The following is a 13220-nucleotide window of genomic DNA, read 5'->3' as shown; positions in this document are numbered from 1 at the left end:
AGCCTCATTGTTCTTGTGTTATCGCACCAATTTCACTTTCAGTCCCCATTCACATTTAGCATAGTGGGAGCGAACATTTTGTGGTTCATTTTTCCTGTGACATAGGGCAGATCATTGATTTAAATGGGCTGTGCTATATGTGGCTTATGGGACATGTTGGCGTTCTGTGAGTTGCGTGTTTTTTGTAGCATGTGCCACTCATTTTTTTACATGGGAAAATGTGTGTTTGCTTCTGTGTTTGGAGTGCCATTACCAATTAATGGCGCTGAAAGCGCAACTTGTAATTTATTTTAAGTGTATAAACATGGCCATACACTATATAATCTGATTGTACAATCTCCTTTAGATTTACCAAATTTCTATAGTAGGAGGAAACGCCTATCTAGCCAATCACTCTATATCCAATCAGGCAGGCCCGTGCACTACATAATTGCATAATTGATGGCAGACCTAAAGGAGATTTACAAATATATGTTGTATAGTGTATGGCCACCTTTATACACCTAAAATTACTACTTTGACAACTCTGAGATAAACACCATCAGGACCCATTGTGAGCCATGTAATAACATGGCAAACATGCTAGCCTTGCAAAATAGGCAGTTGGGAACAATAATTTCTATTTTTTTTTTTTTTTTATCAGAAAAGGTTTTATTGAAAATAAACAGACAAAAAAACAGAACAATCCAGTAAGTCGCCATAAAGCAAGTAAACAATCTACATTCAGTTCTACCACATTGAGAATTTTGGTTGCACCATACCATAACTTTACCTTGATGCATCAGTTGCACAGTACATCAATCAAAATGGGGATATGAAAAATGGGTTAAACAATATAGAGCCCATTGGATACATTTATCCAGCCGGACATTGTAGAAGTCCCATTATAATAAGTTCTCTTGGGCTCAGCCCTGGGGTTTCAAGCCAAGGGGCCCATAGCCCCTCAAATTTGCCTAACTGACCCCTATGTTGGTATATGTGTGTGTGTGTATATATATATATTGGGTTAAGAAGAAGAGTGTTTGTCATATGATTTACCCATGCTTTAATTCATGTGAAGAAAGGCATTTGACTGCAATTATTGATTGTGTTAGTAAATATTTGAAAAATGTAGGTGTTAGACATGTGCAGAACAGAAAGATTTGTTTTGGATAGATTTGTTATGTTACTAATTTCGTTTGATTTGTTTTGAAGTTTGTTAGTTTAGTTTAATTTCCTTTACTTTTGTTTTGTTTATTCATTTTAAAATGTTTCACATCTTCGGAACAATTTTTAAATTCAAAATTTTCGGAACGATTTGAATTTGGATCGGTCGAAAAAATTATCAACCGATAGAAATTCTGTATGAAGAATAGGTGCTTGTTAAGGAGCAGGCCGGGATGCCGGCCACTATGTTCTTAACAACTGAATACTCCTCAGCTATCAGTGGGCTTCCCCCGCTGACAGCTGAAATGGAAACAAAAGAATGGCAGCAATATAAAATGCAGGGAAAAAAAGTCAAAGTAATTAGAAAACAAACGGCTTGGGCCCCCATAAATCCATACCAGACCATTATCCGAGCATGCAGCCTGGCAGGCCAGGAAAGGGAGGGGGAATGAGCGAGTACCCCACCCCCTTCTGAACCATACCAGGCCACATGCTCTTAACATGCTTTGGGGCAGGGGAGGCTCTGCCCCCCCAAAGCACCTTTGTCCCCATGTTGATGGGGAAAAGGGCCTCTTCCCCACAACCCTGGCCCGGTAGTTGTGAGGGTGCGGGGACTCATTGGAATCTAGAAACCCCCTTTAACAAGGGGGCCCCCAGATCCCACCCCCATGTGAATGATTATGGGGTACATAGTACCCCTACTCATTCACCAAAAAAAGTGTAAAAAGTAAATAAATACACAGAGAGTTTTTGACAAGTCCTTTATTAAAAAAAAAAAAAAAAAACTCCTAACAATAAAAATTTTCCCAGAAGTAGATCCAACATCAATCATGATGTCCGTCTCTACCGCCGACATGAAACCACCCCCCCCCCCCAAAAAAGAAACGGTTCTGCTCCCGTCGTCTGACACTTCTTAAAAATTTAAGGGTAATGATGATGACGCCGTGGCCTGCCCCTTAGCTATTTAAGTACTGGAGCAGCAGGCATCATGATTGATGTTGGCTCTACTTCAGGGGACACATTTTTTTTGTTTTTGTTTTTTTAATAAAGGACTTGTCAAAAACTTTCTCTGTGTTTTTATTTCTTTTTTTTGGTGAATGAATAGGGGTACAATGTACCCCATGCTCATTCACATGGGGGGGGGCGTGAATCTTACAAATTAAGATAAGCCCCTGCCCATAGACCCCCACAACCACCAGGCCAGATGGTTAACATGGGGACAAAGTGCTTTGGGAGGTATCAAAGTACCTCCCATGTTAAGGCTATGTGGCCTGGTATGGTTAAAGAGGGGTGCGCTTGTTCTTGGCTGCATGCTCGGATGAGGAATTGGTATGGATTTTGGAGGGACCCCATGGCTTTTTTTTGTGGCATGGTTTGTTTGTTTTTTTTGCATTTTTCATTGCCATTATTATGGTTACATTTCTTTGTCAGTGGGGAAGCCTGCTGACAGCTGATAAGTCATTGGTTGTTAAGGACGCATCGGCCAGCTTTCCTGCCTGCTCCTTAACCAGCTATTCACACAGACTTTGAATCAGTCAAACATTTTTCGACCGATCCTAATTCAAATTGTTCTGAAAATTTGGAATCGTCAGAAAATGAATATACGAAATTAAAATAAATTAATTTCAATGAAATTCGTTACTATTCGTTACTATTTTATTCAAGAATAACCAAAAATGTGTCCAAATTTATATACGGACTGAAACGAATTGCACATGTCTAATAGGTGTGGGATTTTTTGTATAGAGACTATACTAGAAAGTCTACATATATTAAGACTTGTGTAGATTTCTATATTTGAGCAGATTCCTTTACCAAGTACACAAAACCCCATAGGGCAATCACAATTGTTTGTGTGTATGTTTTATGACCAGTTATTAGAACATCTGCACAAATTCTCTATAAGCAGCAAATAAAAATATTTACTGTAAGTTGTGTTTTTTTTGTTTTGTTTTTTCTATCTAACATGGGTAAATGTATGCTCTTAGTAAACTGTACACATGGGAGAGCAACTTGCAAAACATCAGCCCATACTAACTGCTTATTCCTTTTTGTCACCTTTGTGTGTGCAGGCTGCAAGAGCTGTGTATGACTTCAAGGCCCAGACAGCAAAGTAAGTCCTCTGCTGCTATATAAACTACAGCAATTGACATGATTCACAGCATAATATATGCTTCTTACTATTATCATTACTTTATATTTAACCAGTTGTATACTACAACTTTCTATACTGTACAGCAGGGGCCTCCAAACTTTCCAAAACAAAGGGCCAGTTTACTGTCCTTCAGACTTTCGGAGGGCCAGATTGTAGCCAGTCGGGGTGGCTAAAATGTCCCAGGATCAGCATCAGTGGAAGCAAACAACATGTTGGTGTTCAGTCGCACAGTACCTGTGGTCAGTAGGAGGAGGAATAGTATCTCTTTATTGGCATCAGTGGGAGGAATAGTGCCCCATCATTGATATTACCAGGAGAAATAGCATCGTTGGTGTCAGTGGGAAGAATAGTGCCCAATCATAGCTATCAGTTGGGAAGAATAGTGCCCCGCTATTGGTTTCAGTGAATGGAATAGTGCCCATCATTGATATTAGTGGGAGGAACATTGCCCCATCGTTGGTGGCAGTTGGAGGAGTTTTGCATTACAGCTGGTGCCAGTGTTCGGAATAGCGCCTCAAAACAGTGGGAGGAACAGTGCTCAAAGGACCGGTTAAAAGGGAGAAAAGGGCTGCTTCCAACCCTCGGGCTGCAGTTTGGAGAGCACTGCTCTACAGAATAATACTGTATGTGCACATGCTTAAATAAAAATGTATGTTAACATGCTCAAACGAAACCTGCAACAAATGTTCCAAAATCTTTATTTTTTTTAAAGGATAACTACGGTAATTGCTTAACCACTTGACCACTGGGCACTTAAACACCCTTAATAACCAGACCAATTTTCAGCTTTCGGTGCTCTCGCATTTTGAATGACAATTACTCAGTCATGCAACACTGGACCTATATGAAATTTTTGTCCTTTTTTTCACACAAATAGAGCTTTCTTTTGGTGGTATTTAATCACCGCTGGGTTTTTTATTTTTTGTGCTATAAAAGAAAAAATACCGAAAATTCTGTAAAAAAACGAATTTTTCTTTGTTTCTGTTAGAAAATTTAGCAGATTAGTAATTTTTTCTTCATAAATTTTGGCCAAAATTTCTACCACTACATATCTTTGGTAAAAATAAGTACAAATTGGTGGATATTATTTGGTCTTTGTGAAAGTTATAGAGTCCACAAGCTATGGTGCCAATATCTGAAAATTGATCACACCTGAAGTACTGACGGCCTATTTCAATTCTTGAGACCCTAACATGCCAGAAAAGTACAAATACCCCCCAAATGACCCCTTTTTGGAAAGAAGACATTCCAAGGTATTTAGTAAGAGGCATGATGAGTTTTTTGAAGTTGTCATTTTTTCCCACAATTCTTTGCAAAATCAAGATTCTTTTTACTTTTTTATTTTTTTTCACAAAATTGTCATATTATCAGGTTATTTCTCACACACAGCATATGCATACCACAAATTACACCCCAAAACACATTCTGCTATTACTCCCGAGTATGATGATACCACATGTGTGAGACTTTTACACAGCGTGGCCACATACAGAGGCCCAACATGTATGGAGCGCCATCAGGTGTTCTGGAGCACCCAGGACAATTCTGACATTTCTCTCCTACATGTAAAAATCATCATTTATTTGCTAGAAAATTACATAGAACTCCAAAACATTATATATGTTTTTTTAGCAAACACCCTGGAGAATACAATGGTGGTCTTTGCAACTTTTTATCTCGCACAGTATTTGCGCAGTAATTTTTCGAATGCTTTTTTTGGGAAAAAAAACAGTTTTGTGCTTAAAAAAAACAAAAAAAAACACAGTAAAGTTAGCCCAATTTTTGCATAATGTGAAAGATGAAGTTACGCTGAGTAAATGGATACCTAATATGTCACTCTTCAAAATTGCACACGCTCGTGGAATGGCGGCAAACGTCGCTACTTAAAAATCCCCATAGGCGACGATTTAATTTTTTTTTACTGGTTATATGTTTTGAGTTACAGAGGAGGTCTAGGGCTAGAATTATTTCTCACGCTCTAACGTTCGCAGCGATATCTCACATGTGTGGTTTGAATACCGTTTTCATATGTGGGCGGGACTTACGTATGCGTTCGCTTCTGCATGCGAGCACATGGGGACAGGGGCGCTTTAAAAAAAACATTTTTTTTTATTGTTCATTTTACTTTATTTATTTTAGTTTGACATTTTTTTCCCCAAAAATAATTTTTTTGATCACTTTTATTCCTATTACAAGGAATGTAAACATCCCTTGTAATAGGAATATGGCATGACAGGTCCTCTTTACAGTGAGATGTGGGGTCAATAAGACCCCACATCTCACCTCTAAGCTGGGAAGCCTGAAAAAAAAAAAAAAAGATTCTGGCTTTGATCGTATTAGCGATTCGGTAGAAGCACCGGAGGGCGGAGGGCGGCGGGAGATGTCTATGGCTGGGTATTGCAGGGTATCACCGACTATGGCTGGGTATCTCAGAGCATGGCGTTGCAGAGCATTGCAGGGTATTGGCGGGTGTTGCAGAGCATTGCAGAGTGTTGCAGGGTATTGGCGGGTGTTGCAGAGCATTGCAGAGTGTTGCAGGGTATCGGCGGGGGTTGCAGAGCATTGCAGAGTGTTGCAGGGTATTGGCGGGTGTTGCAGAGTGTTGCAGGGTATTGCGGAGTGTTGCAGAGTGTTGCAGGGTGTTGCAGGGTGTTGCAGGGTGTTGCAGGGTGTTGCAGGGTGTTGCAGGGTGTTGCAGGGTGTTGCGGAGTGTTGCAAGGCGTTGCGGAGTGTTGCAGGGCGTTGCGGAGTGTTGCAGGGCGTTGCGGAGTGTTGCAGGGCTTTGCGGAGTGTTGCAGGGCATTGCGGAGTGTTGCAGGGCATTGCGGAGTGTTGCAGGGCATTGCGGAGTGTTGCAGGGCATTGCGGAGTGTTGCAGGGCATTGCGGAGTGTTGCAGGGCATTGCGGAGTGTTGCAGGGCATTGCGGAGTGTTGCAGGGCATTGCGGAGTGTTGCAGGGCATTGCAGAGTGTTGCAGGGCATTGCAGAGTGTTGCAGGGCATTGCAGAGTGTTGCAGGGCATTGCAGAGTGTTGCAGGGCATTGCAGAGTGTTGCAGGGCATTGCAGAGTGTTGCAGGGCATTGCAGAGTGTTGCAGGGCATTGCAGAGTGTTGCAGGGCATTGCAGAGTGTTGCAGGGCATTGCAGTGTTGCAGGGCATTGCAGAGTAATGCAGAGTATTTGCAGGGAATTGAGGGGTTAATTTTCGGTGAGCAGCGATGTGGGCACTGCAGATGCGCGCGAGAGCAGAATTCTGGGAGGCCGTTAATTAACGGCCTCTCAGAGTTAAACAACCGCCCTGAAGCCGTTAATCGGCAATGGGCGGTTGTTAAGTGGTTAAAGAAAATCTATGGTCACAGCACACTCTTTCATTTTATAACATCACCATTGTAACAGCACTACAAGCAATAGTTTTTTTGACAATCCAATATGTTTTCAAGTTGTGAGTTCTGCTTGTTTATCTCTTTCCACAACTTCCTGAATTCCCTACATGCTTTGAAGCTTCTCCTCTGCTGTTTAGTCAGATTTCTTAACCACTTCAGCCCGGAGGATTTGGCTGGACAAAGACCAGAGCACTTTTTGCAATTCGGCACTGATTCATTTTAACTGACAATTGCGTGGTCGTGCGACGTGGTTCCCAAACAAAATTGACGTCCTTTTTATCCCACAAATAAAGCTTTCTTTTGGTGGTATTTGATCACCTCTGCAATTTTTATATTTTGCGCTATAAACAAAAAAGAGTGACAATTTTGAAAAAAAAAGCAATATATTTTACTTTTTGCTATAATAAATATCCCCCAAAAATATCTAAAAAAATGTTTTTCCTCAGTTTAGGCTGATACGTATTCTTCTACATATTTTTGGTAAAAAAAAATCGCAATAAGCGTTTGATTGGTTTGCGCAAAAGTTATAGGGGATAGTTTTATGGTATTTTATTCATTTTAGTAATAATTTTTTTTTTTTTACTAGTAATGGCAGCGATCACCGATTTTTTTTTTTTTTTTTTTTTTTTTTTTATCATGACCGCGACATTATGGCGGACACATTGGATATTTTTGACACATTTTTTGGACCATTGTAATTTATACAGCCAATCACTGCTATACAAATGCACTGATTCCTGTGTAAATCACACTGGCAGTGAAGGGGTTAACCACAAGGGGGCACAGTAGGGGTTAAGTGTGTCCTGGGGCGTGGCTGGGGGGGGCATGGCGACATGTGACACGTCACTGATCTCTGCTCCCAATGACAGGGAGCAGAGATCAGTGACACTGTCACTAGGCAGAACGGGGAGATGCTTGTTTACATTAGCATCTTCCCGTTCTTCCTACCCGTGAGGCGATCACTGGTATCGAGTCCGTGGACCTGAGACTCATGGAGGTTGCCTTGGGCGCGCACGCACCCGCTGGCCACCCCTTAAAGGACAACATACAGGTATGTGATTCTGCCTGTATGAGCCCTTCTGTTGACGTATATATCAGCGTGAGGTGGTCGGCAAGCGGTTAAAGCTGTTTGCCTTGGTCTCTTTCTCTTGCATTCCAGTATGTGAACGTGAACATAGAGAAAAGTACTACTCCGTACATATGACACCAAAGCCAGGTTTTATCACCCGCAACACAATAATTTACTGTATACAATGTCCAAGTAATCAGTTGTAGTAAAACAGAGTAAAACAGAGATTGTGATCATTACAGGATACTGTATGTGAAGACAATGTGATAAAATTCTCTGCTTTTCAGGGAGCTCTCTTTTAAGAAAGGAGACACTGTGTACATTCTCAGGAAAATAGATAAAAATTGGTATGAAGGGGAGCATCATGGACGAGTGGGAATACTTCCAATTTCCTATGTTGAGGTTAGTAGATCTTTCATTGTATTTTAGCCATAGTGTCAAATAAAGTATGTAGAATGATGTGAATGTACAGTATGTAAAACACTGTGTAAATTTGTTATATAAATATCTGTAATAAAATCATATAAATGTGTTAGTAACTTAGTAACTATCTTAAAGTGTTTGTTAACCAAAAGCTATAAATAGGCAGGCATAACACATTGCATAAGTCTTTTATTAAAACGAGGCATGTAAATATCTTTTTAGAGCGATCTTCAGGCCGGCCACGTGACTCGCAGGCGCTGTACAGCTCTGATACATGGCTACTGCAGTAGGGGCCGAGATCTCCCCCTGATCTCAGCCGTGGAGGTCACATGGCCACTCAGCCCCTCCTGCAGTAGTCCTGGTGACTGGCCGAGAGTCACGTGACCGACCTGAAGATCGCTTATAAAAGGTATTTACATGCCTCGTTTTCATTTAAGACTTATACATTGCGCTATGCCTGCTTATAATAGAGGGGCTGCCAGTGACCATTTATAATTTTTTTATTTCTACTAGTAGCGGCGGGGGAGCGGAGACAGAGATACAGACATGGAGCTGACAGGCAGGGAGAAAGGGGGTGAGGGACAGAGGAGAGCTGCGGATGACAAAGGGACATACGCTGACCACTGTGGTCAGGGCTTAGCAGCCCTTATTATCTTGGTGAAGAGAGGTGGACACAGGAAGTGGCAGGATCAGACAGGTTTTTTACAGTTTAGAGAGGGGCACAGCACAAGCACTGTGCTGTTTAATCTGCTTAGAGAACAGGTTCTCTATTTTATTTATTTTTTCTTAAGTTAACAAATACTTTACCAATTAAAACGCTCAACTTTTCAGCACCTAAAATCAGCATGCCTCATATAAGTGTGCAATTAGGTTCTCGTTTAAAATATAAGCTTAAATATAAGGTTAAATTAGTTCTGTGAAGTATATGATTGGTTTCTATGATCTATAAATTTGTCCTTTTCTGATATATTTTCTTCAACATGCAACACAGAGCATTCTAGAAATTTTAATCACTGAACAAGGCAGAGACCTATGCTGCCTGGATGTCTACCTCAATTTTACAATTCTAATCCATTTATTGTCATTTTAAAACACCTACATGTACAGATAACGCTAGGCATGGCACTTTCCTTGTCTGTATTGATGGGGAATATGTAAGCTTTGAAAGTCATTTTTCTAAAATACACTAGTAACTTATTTTTCGTTATTTATTTATTATTAAAGAAAATAAGTCCAGCCGAGAAAGCACAACCAGTGAGACCTCCGCCACCAGCACAAGTGCGAGAGATTGGAGAAGCGATTGCCAAATATAATTTCACTGCTGACACAAATGTGGAGCTAACACTCAAAAAGGTAATACTGTGGTGGTAAGCAAACAAACTTAAATACTGTAGTGGTGACTCCCAATAGTGGACAGATACTACCTAACCAGTTAGATTTTGGGGATCCCACGTGTGGCACCCAGCATATCCGATGGGTTGAATTTGATTTTTTTTTTTTTAAAGAATACATTTTTATTGAAAAATGTGTCACACAGACAATGACAAAGCAACGAAATATAGCACTGTTTAACAGTGCATAAAATGGCAATGGTTATTATGAGCAAAGAATAACAGCATAAGAAGGATTCTTATGCCGCGTACACACGAGCGGACTGTATGGCATACTTAGTCCGTCGAAACACATTTCAGCGGACAATCCGCTCGTGTGTGGGCTTCAGCGGACTTTTTCAGCGTGCAGTCCGGAGTACTAAGAATTTCGGATTTTTCGAAATTCTGTCCGTCGTTCTTTGGTTTCAGCGGACAATCCGCTCGTCAGTATGCTAGTTCGACGGACTAAGAATGGCGCATGCCCAGAAAGGATTTACACGGCGGAAGGGTGCTTTGCTGTGTCTTGGACTTCCTATTTCTAGTCCCGTCGTACGTGCTATACACGTCATCGCGCAAGCTTTCGACGGACTGTTTGTGCATCCGTGTGTGGTCAAGTCCGTTCAGTCGAAAGTGTGACGGACTGTCTGTCGGATTGTATGACGAACTAAGTATGCCATACAGTCCGCTCGTGTGTACGCGGTATTAGAGAGCTGTATGGATTTCCGTTGGCTGCAGGTTCAAGCCACTGCTTGGTCGGACATATTACTGGGGGCTAACTGAAAAGGAAGAAAGCTGAGCCCAAAACCAGGGAAAGCTCAGCGAGCGCTGCACAGAGCATTGAATTCCTCAGAAAATGAGTAGCGCTAGGAATCTGACAGAATGATGCAATAGTTGCCACTTTTGTAACATAAAATTGGGGGTAAGAGAAAAGCAGAGAAGGAAGGAGGGAAAGAATAGGGAAAAAGAGGAGAGCAGAAAGATAAGATGTCCGACAGGGGCTGGGGGGTCAGTCCAGGGAAAACCTAAAAGGCTATAATAATCAATTATGTAGGTTGTAGAAAACTCAATCCAAGGAAACCACAGGTCCCTGAACATAGTAAAGTTTTCACTGGCTATGGCCAGTAGCTCCTCCAATTATATGGTTTAAGTTAGTGTCTCATTCTCAGGCAGTAGAAGTCACGGGGACTTCCAATGTCTAGAAATCAGAGCATGACCCATCATAATTAAGTATCTGAACATACTCTTTTTAATGTGTGTGATGGAGCCAGGCATCATGGAGATCAGGGCTACTTCTGGTGTCGCTAGCCATGCCCTTCCCCTAACAAGGTGGTTTAATTTTAGGACAGGACCACCACACATGAAGATGTGGACCATCTTACTTACCACATCTCCAACATTGCTCAGGTAAAGACAGTATAATCCTGTGTAGCGAGGTCAGACAACTATACCATCAGGTCAGGATTTTGTAGTTATTTTGCTGGGAAGCCAGCATTAGTTTGAAATTGAGAAAGAAGAAAGCCTTTGTTCCAATCCTCTGGGGAGGGAGTATGTCCCAGCTCTGGCTTCCAGTCTCAGATGTAAAATGGGTTATCAGAATATGCATGCGACAAAAAGATGCAATAGTGTGGATACAGCACAAAGATATTCTGTGTTGGTGAGGCATAGCTCCCTAAATGGGGACAGGTCCCTGTGAACACAGTTCTTATCAAGCATATCATAAAAGTGTGGAAGTTGAAAGTAAGGCAGCCACTAGCCTCGGTGAAGGGCGCAATGTCTCACAATGGTTTAAACCCAGTTGGATCAAATGGCTGTTCGATCGTTGATAGAAAATGTGCTGCTGATCAAGGCTGGTGCTCAATCCAGGTGGGAACCCTGGGTTTCCCAGGATCAGGGTCATGGGGCCAGGATAAGAGGAAACTGTGTAGGTCTTGAGTGCCATATACCAAATGTAAAGAAGCGAGGATAGTAAGAAAGGCAGTGTCAATGGTACCTGAGAAATGTCTATTTCAAGACAAACCCACTGTTTAGAGGAACTGCGATGGAACCAATCCAACACAACACTGCTGCAGTGATAGAATCTGAGGTGGAAGAGTCCAGCATCTCCATCAATTCTTCGTTTTACCAGAATATCATAGTGAAGGAAAGTCAAGGATCTTGGCCAGAGGAATTTGAGTAGTACCGAATGTTGTTGTGCAGCAAACTTTAAACAAGCTTCAATGTGCTTTTTCTTCAGCAATGAAGTCTTCAGATGGAGTGTGCATACAGGCCATGGTGGTTGCATTACTTATTGTTTTATTTAAAACAATTGTACATGCTAATTCCAGGTCTTTCTGAAGTTCTCCACAAGTGGTCCTTGGCTCTTGGACAACTCTTCTGATAATTCTTTTCAACCCCCTTGTCAAAAATCTTGCAAGGAGCACATGGTTGTGGCTGGTTTATGGTGATATGAAATTCTTTCCACTTCTGGATTATGGCCCAAGCAATGCTCACTGGAATATTCAGTAGTTTAGACATTCTTCTGTAACCAATGACATCAGTATGTTTTGCAGCAATAAGGTTGCAAAGGTTTTGAGAGAGCTCTTTGCTTTTATCCATCATGAGATGTTTCTTGTATGACACCTTGGTAATGAGACACCTTTTTATAGGCCATCAGTTAAGACTGAACCAGCTGATCTTTATTTGCACTGAGAATGGGCAGGATTGCTATTTATTAAGGGTAGGCCTATTTGCTCCAACGCTGTCTTCAGAAATCAAACGCTTTCTCGGTGTACAGTGAAAGAAGGCATAAGGGAAACTTGTGAGTTTCTCAATAGGATATGAGACAGGATTTTAATGGTTTAATCCTGCGTTTCTCATGCAGATACAAAACCCACTTGGTCCCAATCAGTTAGGGAGGGAATGGCAGATTGTAATCTATCTGCTAGTAGTTTGGTATAAATTTTGAGGTCAACATTGATAAGAGATTGGACGGTAACTGGAGCATTGGGTGAGATCTTTCTGGTCTTTAGGTATGAGGGTGATGCAGGCTTCCAGATACTGGCTAGGGAAGAAACACATGGGATAAATTGGATATTATTTTAGATTTCTTTTAACATTAAATGAGATAAATGAATCACTAGAGAATGAAAGAAATGGCAAGTGTTGTAGCAGTAATAAGCAGTAATGTGTGCACTGCAGCCGTGTAGCAGGTTGTGACCATATGTGGACATTACCTAATATGTGGACATAACCATTGCACAAAGCAGGGAGGTATAACATGTTTGTTACTTTAATTTAAAAAAAGTCAAGCTTTACATTCACATTAAGCTCCATTGATATTCACTGTTTGGTTTAACCCGTAGGCATTATACTTTTGGTTTCTGCTGATTGTGTGGCCATGAGAAAAATATTAAACTATTTCTTCCACTACAGATGAAATTTAATTTGTCCTCACTTTTCAGGGTGACAAAGTGATGATTCTGAAAAAGGTGGACCAGAACTGGTATGAGGGTAAAATTCCAGGCACAAATAGGCAGGGCATTTTCCCTGTCTCCTATGTTGAGATAATCAAAAAGAGTTCCTCTAAAAGCCCTGGTGAATCACCTGATCGGTATTCCACTGACAGGTTACACAACTCGGCCACAAGCACGGTAAGACATTTTCTTCTTTTCAAACAAATATGAGTAAGGCCGTA

General features: G+C 41.2%; 1 protein-coding gene across 23 annotated transcripts in view; it reads left to right on the top strand.

Annotated features, from left to right (window-relative positions):
* The window catches only part of SORBS2 (sorbin and SH3 domain containing 2), a 423222-nt gene that overhangs the window by 357106 nt on the left and 52896 nt on the right, over window positions 1–13220 (top strand). For all 23 annotated transcript variants that reach the window (XM_077477325.1, XM_077477322.1, XM_077477324.1 and 20 more), the window contains 4 exons: window positions 3219–3259; window positions 8042–8156; window positions 9402–9530; window positions 12988–13176. In XM_077477325.1, coding sequence (XP_077333451.1) covers window positions 3219–3259; window positions 8042–8156; window positions 9402–9530; window positions 12988–13176 — 474 coding nt within the window. The remainder of the gene's footprint in view (window positions 1–3218; window positions 3260–8041; window positions 8157–9401; window positions 9531–12987; window positions 13177–13220) is intronic.

This window comes from Lithobates pipiens, unplaced genomic scaffold (assembly GCF_037356315.1).
Source record: "Lithobates pipiens isolate NorthernLeopardFrog02 unplaced genomic scaffold, aLitPip1_a1.2 Scaffold_13, whole genome shotgun sequence".
Taxonomy (NCBI): domain Eukaryota; kingdom Metazoa; phylum Chordata; class Amphibia; order Anura; family Ranidae; genus Lithobates; species Lithobates pipiens.
This window is presented reverse-complemented; position numbering and strand designations above follow the sequence as displayed.